Genomic DNA, 27,337 nt, shown 5'->3' with positions numbered 1-27,337 from the left:
TTCTTCTACCATGTGAGGCTGGGGGTGGAACTCATGACATCAGAAGTTTTGTGGCAATTGTCCTTATCCATTGAGCCATTTTTCTGACGCATAAGAAATTTTATGTGATAATAGAAATATCCCATAACTGAATTGATTTATAGACTAGCGCAGCTGTTCTAACACAGCTATGGAATGCCTTGTGTGGCCTGTATGAACCGATGCAATCTCACTCGCTACCACTTTCAGACAATCGGGATTGAATCGAGGCCTTCCCTCCTACTAAGCACACTCTATCTCTGTCTATCTTCCCAGCCATATTTTCTAAATTTTTTCATGTTAATTAATTCGATTTTAAATTTAAGTAACCATGTGGTTAGAAGCCACTGAACCAAACAGCCTAGCTTTATAAATTAGGGAATCCCAGTCTTTGCCACTGAAAGGACAGAGTTAACAGTTAGATAATTGTTTAAACAGATAATTGTTTTCTCAGTCCTCATCTTTCAGCAACTCCTCCCAACACCAACTTAGGGAATGTGCAGATGTGCGCTAGGGCTCAGGTGATTCTACACCTGCTGCTGTGCTTTTATGGAATTATGGCTCTGGTGCTGGTTCTGAAACCTATCGAGTGACCCAGATTTTCCCCTGCTTGTCTGCAAACTGGAATTGCCTAGGTATACTTTTAAAACCACAAATGCTTACGCTCCCACCCCCAGACAGTCTCCAGGGGAAATCAAAACAGGATTACGAGAAAATGTAGGGCCCACAGACACAACCTGGAATCAGTGTCTTCTCCCTGGCCTTCATGAAATGCTGCCAACTAAAGAAAGAGCAAGATTATATAAGTTAGTGACTCAACCTCGAGGGGCCCTATTGCTCCCCATGTAAAAGAGCCTCAGGGCCACTGGAACAGAGAGGGGGCTCTCGTCATCTATGGTGGCTGCACCTACCTGGACTTGTCAACCGTGAATGCGTTTATCTCAGATAAAGTCACTGGAACAATTAGAAATGATTCAGTCTCTCTGGATAGACATTATGCTCCTGCTGTGTGTGATACGCTGTTGCCTGTCCCTCACCGCTATTTAAATCTAAGTGAATCTGAGGCTGGATGAAGTCTGTTCAATCAAAGCCTGTCAGAATGTCAATCCTAACCCAACATCCCAGCTGCCTGGGAATCAAAGCGGACATCTCTAACGTGTACACTTACATCATCTTTCTTTTACTGTCTTCGTTCTATTGTTCACGCAGATTTCTAAATACCATGGATTTTTACATTTTAACCTAGAGTGTCCAAATTTAGTTCTATTGTGTAGAAAGAAAAGCTCGTTCTGGTATTGTATGTTCGGTTTTACATTGCTCTGCATCTTCTACTTATGATTTCTCTGTATATGAATAGTTTAGCCTATTTCATTAGTCATCTAGAGCCTATTAAAAGTTACTGATTTTTCTAGTAGGCTACAACTTCTCAAGGTCCATCTTGACTGATCAATGTTTCATGGCATATGTTTTCACATTTAGTGTGTGTGTGTGTGTGTGTGTGTGTGTGTGTGTGTGAGAGAGAGAGAGAGAGAGAGAGAGAGAGAGAGAGAGAGAGAGAGAGAGAGATGTGTGACGGTGGGTAAACATTTACCCTGGTATACATGTAGAGGAGAAAAGACAACCTGAAGAAATCTGTTCTCCCCATTCAGCACGTGGACCCTGTGGCTCGAACTCAGGCCATCAGCCTTGGCAACCAGTTCCATCACCTGACGAGCCATCTTGCTGGCCCTCGTTCTGCATTTCCAACATCCTATCTGTCTTATTGACACCTTTTAATATATAATTGACTTGATGGTGAATTTTCTTCCTAGTTATCTATTATGTTTTAAAGCAAAAATAACAATGTACTTTAATATACATTCATGTTTTCATAACTGATATTCTCCTTACTATTATCATTTTGCTAATCATCTTAGTTTATTTATTGCATAATTTCTCTGTATGACCTTGGGAATGATCTCCTTTAGGCCATTACTTCAGGTAGAGGATGTCACTGTATAGCTAGCATGTTCTGGTCAAAACAAGTTCTGTTGCATTTCATTGACTCATGTCATTTAATGTTTGTATATCATGTCATTTAATGTTTGTACATCTTGCTTATTTTATATTGTACATTTTCCTTGATATACATTCATTTTATTGGTTTAATTATACACAGAAGCCAGACATGGTGGCTCATGCCTATTATCCCAGCACATGGGAAGTTGAGACAGGAGGACTGTTACCAGTTACAGTCTAGCTTAGGTTACAAAATAAGGCTTTGTCTCAAACAAATAAAAAGCAAACACAGAAGAAAAACTGAACTGTATATTCCTTTTATATTGCCTACCTACATATATGTTTATATATAAAAAGAAAAAATAATGATTTGAAAAGTTAACTTATTGTTAGATATATTACTTTGATATCTTTAATTCTAAAAACAGATATTCTTCTCAGATCTTTAGGGAATATAAAGATATCTGTTCCAAATCTCAGATCCCTTTCTAAGGTTTATGAATATTTTTCTATCGTCTTCTCTAATGGAATCATACTTGATAAGTTTGGAAAGAGAAGATGGAAAATGAGGAAAGAGAGGCTAAGGTAGTTGCTTTCCCTAGGTCAAATAAAATGATGAAAACACATTTCAAAAGGACAGATTGCTTCCGAGGGAGGAAAAATGCCAAGTGTAGCCACCTGGGACTGGAGAATGACAAAAGCCAGAGGCAGACATCTGAACACATTGCATCAGAACAATGATAATAGGACAGGAGAAGGGGAGTGATTCTGCCATTGCTGAACTGTCACACGGCCAAATGGGAGACACGTGTCACAGTGCGTTGCAGACTTGTTATTCTCTGATCAATGATTTGAGGATGTTCTTGATGGAGCTTACTCTTTGAGGGGGGACCACATCGAGCCTTCTGCTACTTCTAATCACTCTTCAAAAACATGCTATTTCCTTGCCTAAAAACAGATGGATCTGAGAAGGTTAAACAAATACCATTTGTCTCGTGTCACCGTGTTTGTTTACTAGCTAACAGCTTACAGGAGTGGATAGAGATTCCTTGGGCACTGTACATATTGTAAAATTCCCATCGTGTATGTCCCAAAGAAGTTTATGAAAGGAGCTTATAGAACCAGCTACAGAGGGGAACAGGTCCAAAGAAGTAAAGTTGACCAGAACACTGAACAGAGAAGTTGCCTAGCAATTGCTGCCCCAAGTCATGGCTGAAACCACATCACAAACCACAGAAACCCTTAAGCCTTATCAGATAATAATAACCAAATTATTCTCTCCATTCTATAAGATACACTTCCAATCTACTAATCACCTCCTTCACCATGACAAGATTTTTGCTTAAATTTATTCCAATGTCTGTTTTTCAAGTCTATGACTTTATTTCGCATCTAAAGAAGTCATTCACTCTAAATCAATGTGATAGGCTCTCCCACCACCACTATGTATTTTCTCTGGCACTTTTGTTGGTTTGGGGGCTTAGTGTGTCAGTCCTTCATCCATTTTAGTTTAAGTTCACAGGGTATGAGGTAAGATCTAACTTCCCTATTTTTGAAAACACTTTATTATATTATAATAATATTATGGGTGTGTCAGTTTGTGGGTTTGTGCAAATGAGTGTGAACGATGGAGGAGGCCAAAGACAAGGAGCAGATCCTCTGGAGCAAGAGTTCTGAGCCACACAGCAGAGGTGCTAAGAGCCAAACTTGATCCTCTTCAAGATCAGTGCCTGCTCTTCACTGCTGATACACCTCCTCAGACGCCCAGTTTAACTCTTTGTGTATCCACATCCAGTTTCCCGAGCACCCTTTGCTTAGCCCATCCCCATTGTAGACACGTGCACTCTTGTGATTCCACAGTTGACCATAAGTGTGCGGGTTAAATCCTGGGTTCTGGTCTGTTCCATTCACCCACATTTCTGAATTTATACCAGTATCACACTGTTTTAATCACTGGAGCTTTATGTTATGTTTTGAAATCAGTCAATATGGTGCATCCGATTCTGCCAACAGGGTCCTTGAAGGTTCCAATGTGAATATTACAATTTTTAAATACTTTTGGTAAAATACGCATTTGGGATGTAGACAGAAATTATACAGAATGTGGAGATTATGTTAGGTAGCACTGACATTGTGAAAAAATCAAATATTTATGTATATGAAGTTTTTAATCATTTGTGTCTTAACAAATTCTTTGGTGATGTTTTAACATTTAGTATACAGATCTTTCAGCCCTTTCATTAAATCGATTTTAAGAATTTTATTCTTTTTTACATTACTAAACAAGGTGTTGTGTTGTTGGTGATGATCTCCAACTTGAACTGCTCATTGCTAGTATACAGAAACTAAACCCAAACTACGTAGAGCTGTGCATATCTGTTATCCTTTATAATGGATGCTGATGATACCGAAGGATAAAGAACTGGAGGCCAGCCTGGGTAACAAAGTGAGACTCTACATCAAAAACGTTTAAAAAAGAAGCTACATACATAGTAAAATAATGTCGTGAACACACGTGAAAAATCCCCTAAACACCTTGCAGAATGGTGTCCCACGATCACTTATGTAGAGCTCAGAAAAGCCCATGCACAGTTTCTCATGTTCTATATACTCCTATACATGCTCAGTTCATTCCTCATGTTGAGGAAATACAAAGCAAACCCACAGTGAGATAGCAGCTGACACCTGTTTAAATCAAACCAAATGAAAAGCAAGGGCAAAAGTCCTCTGACCTCAGAATCCTTGCATAGCATCAGATTCTTTCTGCAGTGGGGATGCAAAATGGTGTAGGGTGTGAAGGGAAGAATTGCACAGCAGGAAGTGTCTCAGAAAGTTAAAGGCAACAATACCATCTGAACCAGAAATCCTATTCCCAAGGGCTAATCCAAAAGAACTGAAATCAAGGTCATAAAAAAGGCTATGGCAGCAATAACACATGACGTACTGATGAAAATAAAAAGTCCATAGACAGATTAATGGATAAAATGGGAATATCAAGATGGGGAGGGGCACCAAGTAGACGAACTTCAAGAAGGAACACTATTATTGCACACACAAGCTCATGTCAGCTGTGGTCATTTGCACTAGGCCTGCTTAAGATAAAGCTGACCAAAGTCACAACACAGGTGGGAGAGGTGACCTTCAGGCCCCGCCCCTTACTGAGCAGTTTCTGGCAGGTGTTAGCTGCTGGGAACAGAGCATCATTCATTTTGGATATGCAGCCACTGGAAGATTTCCCATGCCCCAGTGGGTGACCCACACCCACACACATTTGAGCAGCATTAATTAAACTTAGTTATCAATAAGAAAAAGAGTACATGAAGTGGAAAGGGGTTATTGGGGTTATTTGGAGGGAGTTGGGGAGAAGGAAATAGGAGTGGTGTGACATTTAATTGTATACATGTATGAAATTCTTAAATACACTGAAAAAAAGTAATGTTTAAGATGTGCTAGAAAAACAGTCTTCTTCTAAAATAGATGAACTTACAAAGAAGTGGAATGGCTAAACTAAGCTATACCTGGGACAAATAGTGTGGGGTTCTCCTATTGGAAAAGCCTGAAATGGTCCCAGAAATGAGAGATGGGTGAGGATAGGCACCACTCAGCAGGTATAATGCTACAGTTACAAAAAATAATAAGGATATTAAACCCAAAGAGCAGCTGTTCGACATGGTGCTTATAACAAACAATACTTCACAGCACACTTTAAATTTTGTTTAGAGGATAAACCCCACGTTAATTGTCCTACTGCAATTTAAAAAGAAAACCCAGCTACCTCTGCACCATTAATCGTTGCAAAGGGAGGAGAATTCATAGGTGCATAGAAATATAAATGAGAAACTTCCTGAAGATGCAGGCTAATAATGCAAGCTTTAATTAAAAACAGCTTTGTGGGGTTAGTGTCCCGAAAGGTAGTGCAACTTAGCATGCCCCATAGGAATGAGCCAAGGACTGCAATGACAAAGGAGACAATCTGATGTGGACGTGGAAGTAATACTTTTGTACTTCAGTAGGGTGGGCTCACTATAATAAGGATTTGGCACAAAGAAAGATTTAGGGTATATGCCACTTTGAAGAATGATGCCAGGGGAATCTCTATATGTTTCTTCTAGGATTATCCACTTATGAGTGAGTACATACCATGATGCAAATTTCACTTGGATGTAAAAAGCAATGACATCTTGAAATTTGCATGCAAATGGATAGAACTAGAAAAAACCATCGTGGGTGAGGTAACCCAGACCCAGAAAGATGAGCATCATGGTATGTACTCACTCATAAGTGGATACTAGCTATAAAGCAAAGGGTAATGAACCTATATAGTCTGTGACCCCAGAGAAGATAAGTAACAAGCATAATCCTAAAATAAACATATAGAGATTCCCCTGGGAAGGGGAAATAGGCAAGATCTCCTGAGAACATTGTGATCATGGGGGTGGGAGGAAGGAAGGGCGAAAGCAAGAGGAGAGGAGAAAATGAGGGAATGGGATGGCTGAGATGGGGGGAAGGACAGAGACAGAGAACAAGGAACGTAGTATCTTGATTGAGGGAGCCATTGTAATCATTGTGACTGATAGCCCTGCCAACTCCATAAGTCAGACAATTGGCGACTGGAAACAGAGACTGCACATTTGTTCCCTGGCATTAGAGAAATTCCCATTGATCCACAAGGATGACCCCAAGCAATAGTGAAGAGGGTGCCTGATCTGGCCTTGCCCTGTAGTCAGATTGATGGCTATCTTAAATGTCACCTTAGAACCTTCATCCAGCAACTAATGGAAGCAGAGGCAGAAATCCACAGTGCAGCACTGGGCTGAGCATCCAAAGTCCAATAGAAGTATAGGAGGAGTGAGAATATGAGCAAAGAGGTCAAGGCCATGATGGAGACACCCACTGAAACAGTCTACCTGAGCTAATGGGAGCTCACCAGCTCCAGCTAGACAGGAAAGAAACCAGCATAGGACCAACAGGAAAGAAACCAGCATAGGACCAACAGGAAAGAAACCAGCATAGGACCAAACTAGGCCCTGTGAACGTGGTTGACAGTTGTATGACTGGGGCAGACTGCAAGGCCACTGGCAGTGGCCCAAGGGTTTATCCCTACTGCTTGAACTGACTTTTTGGAACTCATTGTCTTTGGAGGAATACCTTGCTCAGTCTAGTAAGGAGGTCCTTCCTCAAAGCAATGTGTCTTACACTCTCTGGGGAATGGATGGGAGTAGGGGTGAAGGGAATGGGAGGGAGTGGGAACTGGGATTGGTATGTAAATCAAAAAATAGAGGTTTTTTGTTTTTTAAATCAAAGAAACAAAAAAGGGAGGGAGGGAAGAAGGAAGGAAGGAGAAAAAGAAAAAGATTTTCAAAGTCCACAAGAGCATCCCTGATCATGGGAGCTTCTCTTCTTGTCTGGTGAGTTAGTTTAGTTGGTTAGAGCATGGTGCTAACAGTGTCAAGATTTCACATTTGAGCTGGTTGTTGGTGGTGACTCCATTCCTCTAAAAAGAAGCTCCACTGACACACTTTCTGGTTTGTGGGTCTCAAAAGAACCGCAAAAGATGTCCATGTGTCTTTATAATTTTCTTCACTCAACCCACCAAGTCGGTTAAGACTTATAAATTTGTGTTGTGCAGGAATGGCTCTGTAGTTAAGAGCACTGGATGCTCTTGCAGAGGACTGAGTTCAGTTACCAGCATCCACATACCTCACAACCACCTGCAACTCCAGCTCCAAGGAATCTATTTGATGCCCTCACCTGTCCTCCATGGGCTCTGGCATGCAGGTGATACACATAAACCCATACAGAATACATATATACATATAAACAAATTGTGTGTGTGTGTGTGTGTGTGTGTGTGTGTGTGTGTGTGTGTGTGTGTGTGTGATTTTTCAGGAACTGGAGAGATGACTCAGCAGTTGAGAGCACATACTACATACTGTTCTTCCAGAATACCTGAGATCAGATCCCAGCAGTCAGGAGGCTTACAATTGTCTCTCACTCTAGCTCCAGAGGATGTTAAACCTCTTCTGGCCTGTGTGGGCACTGCCTGCATGTTCAAATACCCATAAACAGACACATAAACATACATATAATTCTCTTTAATAAAAAAATGAATCTAAAAAACTACTCTCATGTATAACCATCATGTTTAAATAAAACCATTTAGAAGGCTGGTCCCACCCATTCCTTGAAGTTGGAGTTAACAGGAGAATCTTGGGTGCTTATCAAGAAGATGATAGATAGATAGATAGATAGATAGATAGATAGATAGATAGATAGATAGATAGATAGATAGATAGACAAATAGATAGCCTGGGAAAATTTGGCTGTAGGTTTTTGTACACATTACCTTACTGAAAATTTATAAGATGTTGGCTTCATATTTCTGCAATTGTTCTTAAATGAGTTAAAAGTATACCTTTCATTTACTTTTTCATCACGTGCAATACACTAGCTGAAAAGAGTCTTTGCATCCCGAAAACGCTGAGGGATTTTATTTTGTCTTCAATTTAAGGGAACAATTTTAGTGGCCCATATTTTTCTAAATTTTCATCAAATATTTATGTACTGTCCAGCCAAGCAATTTAGAGGAACTACATTTGATAGATATTAGACCACAAATTTTATTCTGAAGAAATGTTTTAATGTGTTTTTAAAAGTATCATATGCCTATCAAGTTTACATTTTTACTAATCACCTGTATAGATAATAACAAAATATTTTCTTATTCTACTAAATGACTGCAAGAAGCAGAGAGACTTTTATTAATTCTTTCAGGTGAAGAGAAGGCATTGTTCTTTCTGAAGACAAGAGAAGTGAGAAATTCTCACTCTGGGGCTTCACACCATGTTGAGAGGTTTTATTGGTTTGTTTTATTGTATTTTTTTCTAAACCAATAACACTTGTCTTTCTTCCTCTCCCTATCACGCACTTGTATAATGCGTTACGTGTTTCTTAACTTTCACTCATAGATTTATTTGTATCATCCTAGACAGACTGTAAAACCATTAAAAGAAATTGGCACTTTTGTATAATTGGTATATACTCTGTAACAGCTAGAAAAACGCAAGGAAACCCTCAGAAATCAGCTTAGGAAATGTGCATTTGTAAAATGGCAAAAGGTTAAGTTCCTTACTATGGGTATACACTCAAGATTGTTCTTCTACTTAAAAACTTCAAATTGCAAAAGTTTGTGTTCTTCCAGGTGGAAATGTCAAGAGCCAGGGCATAAAGCAGCCGCACTTTCCCTGCTTTGGCAACTACAGAACCTCAGATGAGGTTCCATTAGTGTTCAGAAGAAAGACAAAATAATTATGGAGGAAAATAGCTTGGCAGCCTGCCTGTGACCAGCAAAGGCAGATTTAAATACACAAATGTAAGTATAAAAGTATAAATAAACAGTGTTTATATTAAATGTAAATTAAGACGGATGAGAGGAAGACGGATATTAGAGATAGATGATAGACAAACAGACAGGTACAGAGATAGATAGATAGGTAGATAGGTAGATGATGATAGATAGATAGATAGATAGATAGATAGATAGATAGATAGATAGATAGATAATAGACCAGTGTTGCTTTAACAGTTTTGTGATCGATACTGTTTGTCCTTCTGTGGTTTAGATTATTAAAAATGTCATACTTGCTGCAATTTCACCCTGAATACCTCCTCCTTAACAGAACTAAAACAAGGAAATAGCAATGCCTGCATTTTACTTGTTCCGTGTCTAATATGCAGAAACATACAATGTTCGCAATATAAAAACAATGCCTAAACAATACATTTTAATTAGAGCAACTAAATACGAGCAGGCAATAACCACCACTTACCTAGTTTAAAATCCAATTCTTAATTGAGAAAAGCAGTAAAAGATAATCCAAATGTCTAGTTAAAGTAAATACCTCATTAAGCTTTGGTGTTATTGGTTCATCGTTGCTATTCATTTCAGCCTGCGTTTGAATGCATCCCTTGGAACTAACTGACCCACAATACCCAGTTGTGTAGGTTTCTGTTTCCCACGCTTACACACAGCTTCAACTGGCTTTGGATTTTAAAGCAGATTTAATAATGATAATGAGAATTTTTAAAAAGCAATGCTCATAGGCAAGTTCCTTCAGCCTACTTTTCTCTCTACAGAAAAGACGATGGGCACTTCTCCTCAGTTCAGTTTGCATCAATATACACACACCTAATGACCCCCCGGAGTTTTCCAGATACAAAGGTAAGCAAATCACAGTCCATTTCTTCAATGAGTTTGTAATGTGCAACTGATTCCAAGAAGTCTGAAAAGAGCAGCCACTGACAGGTCAAAGAAAATCATCATCATGTGCCCAAATAGGCTTCCAAATTATCTGTGTGCTAAGGATGCTTCATTAAGTTACTCATTTTCTCCAATTCCAGCACCTCAGCCAGAGCGGGGGGAGACCACTCCTTTGATTGCAGTGTGTCATCCCTAGCTCACATAAAAGCCAAAACATGCTTTCTACACTGACAAAGAATTTATTTCTCTTTATCACCAAGAAAACCTCCTATAGCTTCCTCTATCAAGGGAAATGCAGTCACTGCAAGAAAAGAAAGGAAAAAAAAGCAAAATATCCCACTTTATCACAACCCACCACTTTTCTGTCTTCTGTCTTTGAGAGCAGGCAAAACATGCCATCATGCACACTTATTGATGGTGCATGGGTGTGAATTGGATATATGTAATATTATTTATCATACATACATATATCATATACATATGCACATATGTATACAACTCTATAACTTAAAAGACAGCTCCATATATCATTAGTCTCTACCTTCAAGAGAGAAAGATCCAGAAACATCAGCCATCAGACCAAATAAAATAAATACTTTTAACTGGCTTCAACGACAATATAAAAGGACCATGTCACCTTATAAACAATATTTTTAGGCAAGTCTTACTTCTTGAGTTTCCACGCTGTTTAATAGCCTGATAGAATTTTTTCACCTTCTGAGGAAATTACTCATAGTATTTTCATAAATTACTCGTGAATAGTCTCCCTTAAGAAATGGTGTTAAAGTCACCCTGAAGGTTCTAAGGCTCCTTTATAAGCGACTGATTAATAAGCTTCAGGGTGACTGTGCTTCCATATCCGCCTCCACACACACCCCAGAACCCATATTTTTTACTAAGAAAACATACCCAGATGCTGTCTTCTTGTCGGTATTGTTTCCAGTTCCTTCCACTGTCACTGAACATCAGGAGATAGCTGGTCACCCAGTTGGAGCTCCCATATCCACCTTGGGTGGCCACCGATGTGACCTCCATCCTCTCTCCAAGGTCAATCTGCAGCCACTGGTATTTGTTGGACACAAGTGGAGACCAGCCACCAGCTCCTTTTGCAAAAACAGAAGGATATTGGGAAAGAATGCATTAAAATTCCAAAAAAATGGAGTGGAAATGCTGGTAGGTTTATGGAATTCAGAAATATTTTCAGGATATAGAAGGCCTCGTAATTATATTAATATATAGAAAACCAGAAATGTAGTAGACAAGGTTAGATGCATGCTGGTTGTGTTCATTTAGAGGCATCAGAAGTTTCCTGGTACTGAAGAGAAATTAGGAAATCTCATTGAATATTTTTAAATGTTTCATATGGAAGATCATGCCAACATTTGGTGCCAGGGTGCTTACTGCCCACAAGCATGGCTGGGTAATGGTGTGTGGCTTTTGGTCTGTCTAGATTCAGAGAGAAAATATAAAGGAGAAAGTTTTGGTGTTGGCAGAGCTAACACACTTAGTTTGGTACAATGTTAGTAGTTGGATAACAAAGATGTTAAAAGTCTCATGAGAGGGACAGACATTGAAAAACATGTGTGAAATATAATCCAAAGAAAATCATTCATGGTTAGACACTGTGTGGGAAACCATAACATAAAACAAGATGGAGCATTCTGTGCAGTGGGAGAATGGATTGGGTTTGCAATCGTGTAAGGGAAGATGTCTACATGTTCACTTTTGCCACCTTTGTCGTGGTAGGAGTGTGTAAATCACAGAAGCTGTAAATTCGACAAAGAAGCACGGTCCTGCACTGAGACAGTTTGCCCGCCTTCCACTGCCAGGTCTGGAGGAGAGTATGTGCATTTGGGAGGGTGCTAGCGTACTGAAACATCACGAAGAAGCTTCCTTCGAGCACTTGGGTTGCAACAATGAGAGTGTAACACATATTAGAAGAGCAAGAGGTGGTGTGCATTGTTTTCTTCAAGATGCAACAAAACGTTAAAGCAGCACTCATATCTTTTTTATAAGATGTTTCATTTTTCCCCTTCAATATACTTTAGGAATTGTTTCAGTTCTTAAAGTACTGACTGAATGTACAAGACACACACACACACACACACACACACACACACATGCGCGCGTGCATTCTCACAAGCATGCACACACACAATTATTGTTTAAAATGTCACAAAATGGAGCTCACACATTCTGGAATACAATATCCAGGAGCTGGAGAGATGCCTCATTGGTTAAGAGTAAGAGCATTGGCTGCTCTTCCACAGGATGCAGGCTATTTCTTAGCATCCACGTGGTAGCTCACAACCATCTGTAACTATAGAGCTAATGAACCCAATGCCCTCTATTGGTTTCCATAGGCCAGAACATGTAGTGCATGCAATGCACAGACATCCATGCAAGCAAAACACAGCCATACACACAAAACAGAAAGTTAAGAAATACGCTATCTATTGCATAACTTCTCAAACAAAACTAATATCCTGGGTTTTCATCTCATTACTTTGCAGCCACCTGAAGGCTTTGGGGATAAGATCTGAAATTTTAAGCACAGATTACCATCAATTCACATAGAATTTGATTCTAGCAATATATATATATATATATATATGTGTGTGTGTGTGTGTGTGTGTGGTGTGTGTGTGTGTGTGTGTGTGTGTGGTGTGTGTATGTTGTGTGTGGTGTGTGTGTGGTGTGTGTGCTATTTGTGAAACTTTGAATATAAGCATCACTCAAAGAAATACTCCCCAAATGTCACTTTGGTGTGTGGTGTACATGCCATTATAACACACGAAAAGGGCACACCTTGTGGGTGACCGTTTTGGACGATGTAAAGATTCTATTGATGGCAGGACACAGTGGTGCTCTGCGAGTTGAAGGACCCAGTCCTGACTGTTATTTAGAACTCTAAATAAGAGAAGACTACCAGACAGGGGCCCATGGGAGAGTGACACCCCAGGACAGCATAACCAGAGCTATAAAAGGGGGGTTATATGTGACAGCTGGGATGAGGTCAACTAGGTTTTGTGAGCTTTCAGCAAACAGACTAATTTGAATAATTTCTCTAACTGCAATTATGGGCTGTGGCTGATGTTTACAGCCCTATGATGCCAGGTTTCCCCGTAAGGAAGGCTGATACATGCTAACCCAGATGGTTAGAACTCAGTAACAGAATTGGCCGGGGCATAAACATAATCATTTGCTCTAGGCAAACTGACTGGTCATTTTTCAAGGCCTCAAAACTAACTCAAAATAGCATTTAAAAAAATTATAACAATGTCCTCTATTGCAGTATCGTAATCCCTCTTGCTTGCCTTAGGGTGTGATCCCCAGTATTTACTACACTGTGCTGTCTTTAGTGCTAGGTAGTTTGGGAGTTGGAAAGACAGCTCAGTAGAGGACCCAAGTTTAGGTCTAAACATCCACCTGTCCTATAATTCCACCTCCAGCGGATATGATGCCCTCTTCTGGCCTCTGTAGGCAATGTACTCATGGTCACAACCCACACAGAGATACACACATGTATACATAATTAAACCAGAATTCTAAACTGTGAAAAGTAGATACTGTTTCACAATTCCTTCTCTTCTTTTCTTTCTTTGGCAAACTATTATGTAGAGTGGAATTCTACTCCATAAACTGGAAGTTCACTGCCATCCTTTCATAAACCCAAGATATTTATACAGCATGTATTTCTTTTTGTGGATGTGGTTTTATTTTTGAATTTTCTCTGTATTTTCTCTTCAAGGGTGCATGTGACTTGGGAGCTGGGGAGATGGCTCACTAACTAAAACACTTGCCACACAAAACTGAGGACCTGAGTTCAAATCCACTCAAATTCAGGAGTGGTAGCCCAGTTCTGCAGTTCCGGGACTTTAAAGGCAGAAACCAGAGAATGCTGAGAAGTGTACAGGCCACCGAGCCTGGTATACGCAGCACTGGACAAGAGACCTTGTTTTCAGCAAGGTGAAAGGTGAGGACCAACACCTGAAGCTGTCCTCTGACCGCTACATACACACGATGCCAATGCATAGCCCACCGCACACACACACGGAGTGGAGTTGTCTTGATCCCTAATCCCAGCAACCTTGTTTAGATTAAAGTAGAATGCAATTCATGCTTCAGCAAGAGAGCTTGTGGGTTAGACATGGGCTGTATTGAAATTGGAGTGGCCCAGTGCTATACACTGATGTCTCATAGTCTCTTCTACACAGGAATTGTATTTTTGTCTTTTTTTGTTTTGGTTTTTCGAGACAGGGTATCTCTGTGTAGCTTTTGTGCCTGTCCTGGAACTAGCTCTTCCAAACCAGGCCGGCCTCAAACTCACAGAATTCACACAGGCCTACCTCTTCCTCCTGAGTGCTGGCATGAAAGGCCTGTGCCACCACTGCCCGGCTGACAGGAGCTGTTCTCGAGAGATGTAGAATTCTGCCAGAGAAATCTCAGTAGTTCCTTGAACTCTCTGTGGGAACTGCACCCATCAGATTATTTTTATATTCAAGCCAACACTTTCTCCACACTCTATTACCTAGAATCCAGTAAGGAGGCAAACCCTATAAACAGAGACTTATGATGGTCTCTCATTGTCAGACATGACAGTAAGAATATGTAGTTCCCAGGAAACACATGGGAACAAAGCTCAGAAATCCTTAGCTATCAGACTGCAGCAGCCTCCCTCCCTGCTTACAATGAACCATGTATCTAAAACATAGGTGGAAGATGGGAATAGCGAATGGCTGAGGATTTCCATCCTCTGGCCTATGCAATGTCCTTTCCTCCTCGGGGTCTATCAAAGACTCAGAAGCTGACAGTCATCGTAGAGCCAGATTTAACCAAGTATCTTGGGTCCTCCAATTGCTGTAATTGAAAATCTTTCGGAATTTTTGTCATTTTTTACAGTGAAAACTTGGGCAAGAGGGATGCCCACAGGCAGCTACCATCTTACTTTGGAAGTTCTGCATGCAGAATTTTATCTCTATTAGCTTATACCTCCACGAACATGCTGATGATTTTTGCTTCTTATTCTTTCTCGTTAATTTTAATGATCTGAAATTGGTAATGAGGTTATTCTGGGAGTTTTTTTCATCAGAAATATCCCGGCAATTCTGCGGTATTTCATGACATCTTTATACTCCTGTATTTAAAAAACAAACCAGAGAGACGCACAGTAAGGAAGACGTGTCGGTGTGGTCTGAGTGGGTTAAAATTGGATCATCAATTCTCATCAGGAGTAAGAGGAACCCCTGAACGACCGCTCCCTCTCCCCGGCATCTCTCACGGTTACAGTCCCACAAGCCGACTTGAAACATTGGCAGTTAATTGACCTTGAACGTTTCAATTTCTTACCTGTGGTGAAAAGGTAGTACCAGTATGCAAATTAAGCTATCTCATTAACAAGGTACACTGATAAAGTAATGGAAACTCTGACGCTCCCAGGCTTTACCAAGTAATTTCAGTAGGATAAGTCAGCCATGGGGGATGGAAAGATTCCCGTTGGGTTTGAAGCTCCGAGGCTCTGTAGTGGTACATGATGGAATGTGCTTGTTGGAACTTTAAGAAAAATGTTGAGTAGCGACGGAGAAAATGTAAGATAGAAATGGATCCATCATTGGCTGATCTTGGCAGCCTCTGATGGCAGGAAGGGATAACGGCGCCAAGAGATACAAATGACCACCGCTGAGGGTCACACTGCACCAGCTCTCTGGTCATTGCCCATCTATCTGGCCTCCTGGAGACAAACCATCAGCACAGCTACTTTTTGTAATGGAGAACATGATGGCTAACTCCAGTAAATTGAAAACTCTGAATTACTATAAATAAAACACTGTAATGAATTCTTTATTTTGTTTATTAACTAAACCTTTCAGCTGCTAGTCAAGTGTTATTTGTCCTTAATGTGCTTTTAATATGCTAATATATTCAACATCACAGTAAGCCAATACCTATGAAACTAAAGAGCATCTTTTCCTAACTCCATCTATTCTGTGGTTACTGATAGCAAACCCATCCAAAAGTCTTGTCCCTCCATTTCATTTTTTCTTCATATCACAGGCTTCCTTTCACAACCCCATCGACCTGCTTCTCCAGCCTTAGCCCTGCTTCTGAGATTTAGCATAATAAAGTACCATATACGCTTCAAATAGAAACATTTCTTTTATTTCTTTTTAAAAGTATTTGCTTATTGTTTTGTGTATATGTGTGTACCCAAGTGTATGTTTGCACATCACATAAGTGTAGGTAACCATGGAGGTCAAAAATGGCATCAGATATCCTGGAAATGGTGTTACAGGCAGTTGGGAGCCACCAGATGTGGGCACTTGAACCACACCTGGGTCTTCTGCAAGGCCAGCAAGCACTCTTAATCACCGAGCCATCTCTGCAGCTCCTAGGAACATTTATGCACTCTTCATGTTACAGCTTGGAAACTCATATTTTAAGGTCAGCCCCCTTAATAGAATCCCTAAATATGATAGTATTGCCATGAGAATTCAATTTTTTAAAGCAGACGAAGTGCCTATTGATTTCCCCACATCCAGGAATTGTGGCCGTAGATGCTGGCTATAACTTTCTGAGTTGTGAAACTATTGTTATTGCTATTGACTCCCAAGCAAAAAGTTGTCGTCATAGGAAAGCCGAGCTTTAAAAATGTTACTGACCCCACAATCTATGGGTATGAACATAAATATGTAGAAGGGAGTTTGCTCTCAATCTTGGCCTTCTTCTTGCAGTGAGTAGCCGTAAAGACAGATGCTGCTCATAGCTGCCCAAAGTGCTGAGAATACGGTACTGTGAGGGCTCAGCTGCAGATGGGAGATCTATAGACACCCCCACCCCAATGCTCAGGAATCTATGGCAAAGGGGACAGAATTAATGCAAGAGCTGGAGGGTGGGGGAAATGTCGTGGTATGCTATCCTTCTGAGCACGACATGGCTATTGCACATATGATCTCATGACAACTGTGTTTACCTACACAAGACCTTCACAAGAACAAGCCAGTTAAAACTTCCCGCATGGGTGGGGGAGGTGCTACAAACCAAATGTGTTGTCCCACGCCAACCCAAGAAACTATTGGCAATAGATGGCTGCTTTGGGTGTGTGTTAGAGTTTCTACTGCTATGACCAGAAACCATGAGCGAAAAGCAATTTGGTGAGAAAAGTGGCTATTTGATTTATACTCCCATATTACTGTTCATCCTGAAGGAAGTCAGAACAGTAACTGAGAAACAAGGCAGGATTTGGGAGGCAGGAACTGATGGAGAGGTCAGGAAGGTTGCTGTGTACTGGCTTACCCAGCCTGCTTTTATAGATCCCGGAACCACCAGTCCAGAGATGGCACCACCACCATGGGCTGGCCCTTCTCCCATTGATCACTAATTGAGAAAATGCCTTACACCTGGATCTCATGGAGGCATTTCCTCAACAGAGACTCCTTTTTCCCTGATGATTCTAGCTTGTATCAAGTTGAGGCACAACACTTGCCAGTATGGGGGCGGGGTGTCACTTTCCTTTTGGAGTATGGCCATTAGTAGGTTCCTTATACCCTAGTGGACAAGTTTACATTCATTTCCATAAGGGCACCACTGTAGTAATAGGAGCAGCGGGGCTGCGTCCCCAGCACCCCGGGCGCCTGCTAGCTTATGCCCCGAAATAATTACACGGACACTGTATTCTTTTAAACACTGCTTGGCCCATTCTGCTTGGCCCATTAGCTCTAGCCCTTACTGGCTAATTCTTATATCCCGATCAACCCATCTCTAATAAACTGTGTAGCTCTGGTCTTACCAGGAAAGATTCAGCATGTCTGACCTGGCGGCTTGCTTCATCGTGCGCGTCTGCCCGGGAGAGCAGAGCATGGCCTCTCTGAGCTCACTTCCTCTTCCTCCCAGCATTCTGTTCTGTTTACTCCACCCACCTATGTTCTAACCTATGAGAGCCAGCCAAGCAGTTTCTTTATTTTTTTAACCAATGACCTTCCTCCATCACACCACTAACCAGACTTTTGGTTTTAAAAGAATGGATGTTTTAGTGGCCAGAAATAATTGAAGGGGGGGATGTATACGATCAAGACACATTGTATACAAGCATGAAAATTTCAAGAAATTTTAATAAATAATATTATCTATAAAAAACAGTTGGTTGTTCTTCCCTATTTTTTGCTCTTATAGTCTTTGTGACCCCCTTTCCCACCATGATCCTTGAAGAGTTGGAAGGAAAAGATAGGGTGTGGGTTTTGCATTTAGAGTCCAACGCTCTGAAGTGTCTCTCTTCTCTGCACCTTGAGCAGTTGAGGGTTTCTTTAATAACTGACATCCACTGTAAAGAGGAGTTTCCTTAGTGACTGTTGTAAGGTACACTAGTCTACGGGGACAGCAATAAATCATGAGGAGTTGGTTGAATGAAACAGCATTTTCCAGACCAAAGAGGACAACTACACATATGAACTCACAGCATCTGTGACAGCATACACAAGACCTTCACATGACCTGCGCAGGCTCGCACCAGAAAAAACTCTAACATGGAAGGTAAAGGTGGGCATGAAATCCCACCCATAGCCAAAGAGCTATGGCAATTGATTGTTATTCATAGAAAAGGGAGTCAGGTTTCTTTAAAAGTGTGGCACCAAGGAGGTCCTCCACGCTCCAGGGGGTGGCCCCACACTCAAGAGGGTATGAGACGACAAAGTTGGGGTAGGCTGGTGAGGGAAAGAAAGGATGAATATGGGAGGAGGTGTCAGAAAGCTAAATATGATCAAAATACATTATATAAACTTCTCAAGGAATTAAAAAAGGTGTTTGAAACTCTTTAGTGACCAAGAGATCATACAACACAGCATCTCTCAGACCTGTTACCTACCATTTTTAGATTACCACAGAACCTACCTCTGGAACATATACTTTTATAAGTTATAATGACAAACATATAAAGTAAAATGTATCCAGTGTGTATACAGAATTTGCAATTATGCTATATTTCATTATCAAAATTATCTAATCAAATGAACTATATTTCACATTTCTTCAAATAAAAGTTAAAAATACTAGAAAAGATAGCAATTTTCCTAATATTGTGCAATGCAGTTTTGAGAGATGAAAACCTAACATTTTCATTAAAACTAAAAGAAAGTGTTCATTTTTAAAACTCTTCTAATCTCACAGTGGTACGTTTTATCCTAATAATATGTTGAAATAATACATTCAGTGTTGTTTAATTTTAAGTAGCCTGCCTGGCTGAGTTGTGCTTAAGCCTTATATATCCAATGTCGAGTTATTGGCATTTAGTGCTGGCTTGTGAGGGACTATTCCTGGTTAGAGCCATAAAATGTAGATGAGAATATGTTTCCTTCATTACTCATATTAAAGATGGCACGGCAGTCACTTCCTGTGCTTGTCAGGGGAGACGACATGCAAAATTAATGCAAGATACAGAGAGTGTGAGTCCAACTTCTTCCTCGGGGGATGAGAATGCAGGGCCCAGACTTTGAAGGACACAGGCACAAAGTGACCACCCTTGAGTGGCACTGCTTGCCACCACTAGGACATCGACATTTCTAAAAAAGAATTTGGCTTAATGAAAAAATGTCACAGGAAGGTTCTCTTCAAAGGTAAATTGCTTCTTTTTTCCAAATGGGAACTCATCTATATTTTCCCCCAAGAGTCCCCATTTGCCTGATTTGAACTTGACATTAATTTTAAAAAAATGTACAGAATGGAATGAGCATGATGCCACTACTTGTCTTGTTCTGTTCCATGGTATATGTTGTCTAGGGAATACCATATTTTCATAGCAAATATAGTCTTTTTGGAGGAGGAAAATAACGCTGCTGATAAAGTGTGGATTGCTGTTGGTCTTTTCTTGAGATCATTCATGGCTCTTGGTATCACCTGATCTGGTCTCAGAATGCTTCTAGAGTGAGCAGATGACCCTGGATCAGGCCAATGACGCAATGCTAGAGTGTGGAAGGAGCTGCTAAAGAAGATATTTCTGTGCTAGTGAGAAGAGGGATGCTAAGACAGAAAAGAACTTATAGGAAGTCTAATCAAGTGCAGCCAGCAGAGAAGCAGGGGAAAAGAGAATGCCAGAGTGAGTTCTAATGATGTGGCCAGGAACCCTTGGTCTGCTCATTGGAGTTTTGGTTTTGTGGGCTATGCATTACCCTCTACTTTAACAGAAGTTACTCAGGACCAGTTTCCTTCTCCTCCTCCCCCTCCTCCCTCTTACTCTTTCTCTTCTTCCTCTTCCTTCTCTTTCTCCTCCCCTCCTCCCTTTTCTCCCTCTTGCTCTCCCCTCCACCTCTGCTTCCTTTTCCTCTTCGCTCTTTCTCTTCTTTTTTCCCTCTTCCTTCTCTTCTCCTCCTCCTCCTCCCTTCTCCTCCTCCATCTCTAGCTCCTTTTCTTCTCTCTGTCTCTGTGTACCTGTGTGTCTGTCTCTCTCTGTGTGTGTCTCTGTCTCTCTCTCTGTGTGTGTGTGTGTGTGTGTGTGTCTTTCTCTCTCTTTCTCTTGCTTTCTCTCTCCACCCCTCCATCCCTCCTCCTCACTCCTGGTCCACCATTGCCTTTGTTCTCTAGAATGGATTATTCCCATCAGTGCAATACATTATTACATCAGCATGCTGCAGTTACCTTCTCCTTTTTACAGGATAAAGATGCACCACTTGACCCCATTTTACTAATCTTTATTTTTTGCCATTTATATTAACACCCTTCTAGGGAGCTGTCCTAATCACTTCCAACGTTTCTTGTCCCATCTGATCTTAGGTCAGCTGTAGTCAGGCATCTCCTCCCAGTCAATTAATTGAAAATATTCTTGTACAAGTAACCAAAGAACACCAGATCTTAAATCCAGTGGTCAGACTTCAGTCCTCCTACCATTGAGCTCATGGAGATTGCCATTTTGGGGATCACTCTCTATGCCTTCGTGAATTTTGCTGACTTAGCTGCTGCAGCAGTGAATTCTAGAATTCCCTGCTGGGTTATTGACTCTTCCTTCTCAGGCCCATCATTGTTCACTCTTTTTCATTGGCATTTACTTATATTTAAGTGTTTATTTATCTATTTATTGTGGGGGTTTGGGTGGAACCATGCCATAGAGTACAACATGGTGCGTATATGGAGGACAAAGGGCAGCTTGCAGGAGTCAGCTATCGCCACTGTGTGTACCAAGGGAGTCCAACTCAGGGCACTGGCCTCCTCTCTTCCCTTGGTCCTCAGTCATCTCTCACTATTGAGACTCTCCAGGTCTTAGCCTTTAGCATGGTTTATTTCCTTTCTATTTTTATTCTTTGCTCTCTTAGATAATTTATATATCTACCCACGCATCATCTGTACATTTTACTCTTTCATTGAGAACATTTCCAACCCCCGCACACCCTGCACCTTACTCTATAATCTGCCTAACACAGTCACTACGAGCTCTTCCTTCCAGTTTCTCAGGATGAAATGTTAAGTGGAGTCACACTGGACTCCTTTCTGTCTCTTACACCATATATCTCAAGCCCTGGAGGATGTTGGTGTTGGTTCTCTACTCCCATAACCTTCATGGATGCTTCCTTGGCTCAAGCCTCATTCTGCAATCCTGGATTCTTGCAATAGCCATCTAATAATCTGCTTCTTGTCTTTGTCCACTGAGACTCTATTCTCTATACAATATGCATAAATTCCACTCCTGAATTCAAAAATACTGCATTGACACTTGATCTCACACAGAGGGAAAGGCAGGTCCTGGTTATATAAACTTGATGCTCTGTTAGGATCTGCTTTCCTTCTAGTCCTTCCATCCATCCTTCTTCTCTTCCCAACTGCTAAAATTTTTATTAAATTTTATTTATTTTATATAACAGCCAGTTTGCCCTCTCTCCTCTCCTCCCGTTCCTTCCCCCACCTCCTTTCTAACCCTCTCTATGCCCCCCCATCTATTCCCCTGAAAGGGTCAACTAAGCATGGCATATCAAGTTGAGGCAGGACCTAGCTCTTTCCTCCTGCATCAAGGCTGAGCTGAGCATCCCACCATAGGTAATAGGTTCTAAAAAGTCACCTCTTGTGGCCACGACAGATCCTGGTTTCATTGTTAAGGGTCCCAAAAACAAACAAAGCTACACAATTCTCATCCACACCCAGAGGGCCTAGGTCTGTCCCAGGCAGTCTCCCTAGCTGTTGGTCTAGAGTCCGTGAGCTCCCACAAGCTCAGGTCAGCTATCTCTATGGGTTTCTCCATCATGATCGTGACCACCCCCTCGCTTATATCTGTGTCTCCCCAAAATTCATACGTTGGAAACATAATCCCCCAAATTTATGTTTGGAGACAAAATCTTAGGGAGGGCATTAGAATAGGTTGAAGCCACAATACCCATACCACATGAAAACACAGACATACACATATACATGCATATGCGCACCCCAAATTGGTTTACTAACTCAGTCTTAATGTGTGCTTACCCTCCACCTTACTATGATGCCAGAAGATCTTCATCAGATGCCAAAAAGATGGCAATGCCATGCTCTCAGATTTCCTAGCCGCCAGACTCGCAAGTCCACACAATACCTTTCTTTACAAGGTACCTGGTCTGCAGCACTGTGTTACAACCACAGAACACAGACTGAGCGCCAACTCTCTCCTCTCCATCTCACTGTTATTTTTTGAATGACCTGCTCACCACTTCCACTTCCAGAGCTCTGTTAAACACTCTCTTCGCAGAGATACCCTGGGTTAATATGTCTTCAGGACTATTCAAAGCTCGCCAATTCCAAAGGCTTACATCTCCTGACCTCCTCTTAAAAAAAAAAAAAAATTTATTCCATCCGGAAATCCTGCTGCCATTTGTCGTAACTCACATTTCTTCATTTTTTTGATAGAAATCGCCATCCCTTTGCACAGCATATGTTTCTCCTAGTTGTGTGTTTTGTTTATTCTCTGTCTTGGCCCATTTAAATACAAGCTCCACTGGACAAGAAATTTTTACCTGCTGCGCCCACAATAGAGCCCAGATTCTTAGCATACTGTCTAACACAGAAGAGGTTCTAAATAAATACAAATATTGATTAATTTTAGGGACATGCACTGAGAATTGTCATCAGGCAATTTCATCACCAGGCAAATGCCATTGATTGCACTTACAATTTCAGGATCATATAGTCTACCACCCACTCCTGCTATATGGAATAGCCACCACCATGCATGCAGTCCATCGTTGACCAAAACATTATATAGCTTATGACTGTATTTCTAAATGACGGAATAAACTAAAATTGCAGTTAGATGGGCCTGAGTGTTCGAACTCATACAAGCTAGGCCTGAATTAAACCACAGAATTCTTTTCAACAGTGCACTTGAATTGAAAATCTAGACATTTGGCTGAGATGTCAATCTCACAGCCCACCAATCAGCTCACAGTTACCCAGTTTAGTTACTCCAAACCACATCTCACAGATGTATCTATAGTTTTGTTTTTTTGAGCTCTGGATACAATGGAAATGAACTGCTTTTTCGCTTCATCTCCTCGGCAGGGCCCTAAATTAATAATACCTCACTAAGTTCTCCTAGGTTTGAGTTCTTTGTTGTCTATCAATTTTGCCTCACAGCAAATTGGCAGACTGACTTTCAGCCTTTCTTTTTGTCTTGCCAGATCAAACATTTCTGAAATCTTTAATAATTCAGAGGATTGAAAAGTAAATATTTATATCCTTTCTCCGTTCAGGCATTTTGATTTATATATTTGATTTTCCTATTTTAGGACAGCCAAATTCCCTCCAGAAGTCCAATAAAGCTACAGAAAAAAATATCATGCCTTAATCAGTTTTTATTTTTACTATGCCCAGTTTTACCTTATTTAAATTAGCAGTTTGGGGAGAAAATGGTTTTGAGTACACGGTGTCTAGAAAGTCAGATGATGATCAGGATATGTCCACAATTTACTTTCTCAGCCCATTATAATACTTGTCTCAAAGTTCCCATTTAGATCCATTACAGCGAAGCAGGTCGTTTCAGTAAATGACATCATGGATGAGAGAGTGTGCTGGCTCAGAGGTTTAAGTAACATTTTTTTTAATCTTTCCCAGCCAGACTGCGACGATAAGCTGACATGAGCCAAATGCCCTCACCCCACTCCTTCTGGATCACCAAAGTGAAGTCACTCAGAGAGCCCTGCAGCCAGCAGCCCTCATCTCCACACAACAGTTGGGAAAACAGTGTGGGCATTGGGTGGTAGACAATGGGGCACGGTGTATCACGAGCACAGAAAGCGAGACACTGGTCACAGGTGTTCAATTGACTAAATGAGTTCATAGTCTTCTGATTTGAAACAAACGCTTAAATATACTAGTAAAGTTTTGTGTTTTAAGGCACATTTATGTGGGTGTACGAATTTGATAAATCTACCCTTGGGTGTACAGATTTTAATTCCAGAATCTATTCCTTTGTAAGTATAACCTTTCTGTGGTCATTGTTATTGCACAGACAATAAGATCAGTGATTAGTGATGTACACAGCCAAAGCAGCATGAATGTCTACCCCTCAGCTGGGGTGCAGTTAGACAGACTATTTCTTTCATTCTAACACCAGCTCCTTATCCCCCTTGCCTTAGAGCCCTTAATTTCTAAAATATACGACTATAAGTTCTTTATTGCTTGAGATGTAAATGGTCATGTAGCCTTTTGCTATTTTTATAATCCAGGAAAGTCTTTCTTGAGGATCTACAAGACACCCCTTTGAAAATCAAGTACTGAAGACAAGCTCCCTGTCTTCCAGGCTCTGTGGGAGATTAGTAGCCCAACTTCCTCAGGCTCCAATTAGCAAGCAGATGGTCTGATCACATTGGCTTGCACCCCCACCCCCACAAACACACACACAGTGTCCTCTGGTATATTTCCACTAGGTCAGTCCAGAGCCTCCACAGAATTGTTTTAAAAGAACTGAGTTCAGTCTCTCTCTCCTCTATAGAAATATCCCTGACCTCTGCTGCAGTGTTATTTGGTAAAGTCCTCCTTGACTTCCTACCTCAATCCAGCCTATTCTTTTTTTTTCTTTGATGGAATATTATTGTTCTGTTTAGACTTCTTTAATGTAATATGTTTTTTGTTGTTCTACCCAATGGATTATATTCTCCAGCAACTCAACAATTTTAAAATTAGAGGCTGAGAGAAGAAGAATGCCTTACTGGGAATGAGTGCCTGTCTCAAAGCTAGAAAGCCATTTTCCATTTAGCGGCCAGTGCGTGGTTGTTGCTACTGTGTTCCTGTGTTATCCACCATCAAAAAGGAATCTGAAGAGGAGCATAGAAGTGCCAGGCAGCTCACTCGGCACAGGATGATCCTTGCTAAGAGAACAGAAAAAAGGTGTGACTAGGCTACTACAATGGCAGTGGTGGCAACAAACATCCAGTGCTGGGTACCAGCCCCATCATGTTCAGATGATATAGAAGGTGCGAAGCTCAAGGATCCATCAATAACCCTCTACCTCCCTGATGTAACAACCAAAATCCATCACCTAATCACACCAAGGCATCATGGATGTCCTTCATGAATCAGCTGCCACTTTGGAAAGAAGAATGTTAGAAAGTTAGTATGTCTTTTTTTTCATATAGATAGGATTCACACATTAGTTAGTAGAGGGTAGGGATTTGGAGCAATGTCATGCGGGGCCGCATACAGTAAGAAGTCTCTGGACAGAATTACAAATAGAGTACTGCTTTAAAACATGACAATCATCAACACTTTGATAATAATGAATAGTATTGAGATGTTTGTGTTACCCTTCAACCACTGACCTAATCATCAGATTCAAGAGTTCGGAACAAGCTAGAGATGGTCGTACCAAAGAAGATTTCAGATCCATGTAGCCTATGTACTTTAGTAGCACTAGAAACTATTCTGAGAAAGAGGAACATCCTCGAGCTGCCAATAGTACGTCTTATAATTTTTAATGGATGTGTAGACTTTGGAGAATAATGCCATTTCTATGTGTAGACAACCAAAATTGGTGTAGCTTTACAATTACCAAAACATCTTGCTACTTATAAATAGATAACTTTATTGAGCATCACAATGATTTTTAGTTCGTACACAAATCTATCTACCTGTCTATCTATCTGTCTATCTATCTATCTATCTATCTATCTATCTATCTATCTATCTCTACTTGTCTACCAAGACTTTAATAGTCACAATTTTCTACTTTAGTATGTGAAGTGCTATGCAAATAGAATTAGAGTCTGGAGCCAGCAGGTGAAATATTTCCCTGTGCACACATTCAATTCTAGAAATGCTTCCAAATGCAGACCTCTCTGCTGCACAGAGAATCACTTCCTCTAACATCTTTGCACCCCAGCCAGCTCCATCTGGCTCTTGGTCTATGCAAAAAAGAAAAAAAAAAGAGGGACACACAAGGTTATTGTTTAATGAAAAATTGAGTAGAAAAAAATAGCTATTATGTGGTTTATGTCAAAATTATTCTATGACCATGAGTCTTGCCTGGGATCCACACATATTTGAGTATTTTGCATCACCTTTGATAATTTAATTATTTTAACTGATTTCTTTACCTTATTGAATAAAGCAGATCAAGTTTCACAATCTTTGATCTTTAAGTATTTTTCTGTACTAAAATAGTAAACAATAGGAATGAAACAAATGTAACAAATTCTAGGTGATTTTTTTCTTGAATAGATGTTTTTCTTTCACCTATTAATCTGATTATTTTATTTTTTTTTTACTTATGTGTATGTGGGTCTCTGTGAGTATTGACTGAGTGTGGGCAAGTGTCTAAGGAGACCCAAACTGGACACTGGACATGATGCAGCTGAAGTTACAGACAGTTGTAACTTCGATCTGCCTGACGAGGATGCTGGGAACCGACTGGATCCTCTGGAAGAACACCTAGTGCTTTTCACCACCAAGCCATCTCCACCGCTTCTACTAGTCTGAATTTAAGATGTGATTTTAACTGTGTCTCTGGACTTCCTTAGCCTCTCCTAAACTGCAAAGAAGCATTTCCCAGAGTCACACACCACTTGTCAGCTAGTCTGTACCAGAGAAGGAAGGCAGATGTTCCCCTGGGTTTGTTAAGAT

The 27,337-nt window shown here is 40.7% G+C and overlaps 1 protein-coding gene across 4 annotated transcripts in view; it reads right to left on the bottom strand.

Moving 5' to 3' along the window:
* Positions 1 to 27,337, bottom strand: part of Cntnap4 (contactin associated protein family member 4) — a 280,867-nt gene that overhangs the window by 181,871 nt on the left and 71,659 nt on the right. For 2 of the 4 annotated variants that reach the window (XM_075977396.1, XM_075977394.1), the window contains exon 3: positions 11,186 to 11,379. In XM_075977396.1, the coding sequence (XP_075833511.1) occupies positions 11,186 to 11,379 (194 nt within the window). The remainder of the gene's footprint in view (positions 1 to 11,185; positions 11,380 to 27,337) is intronic. The other 2 variants (XM_075977397.1, XM_075977395.1) reach the window with 1 other exon arrangement.

Source organism: Microtus pennsylvanicus, chromosome 6, assembly GCF_037038515.1.
Source record: "Microtus pennsylvanicus isolate mMicPen1 chromosome 6, mMicPen1.hap1, whole genome shotgun sequence".
Taxonomy (NCBI): domain Eukaryota; kingdom Metazoa; phylum Chordata; class Mammalia; order Rodentia; family Cricetidae; genus Microtus; species Microtus pennsylvanicus.
Note: the sequence above shows the minus strand (reverse complement) of the source record. Positions and strands in the feature narration are given on the sequence as shown.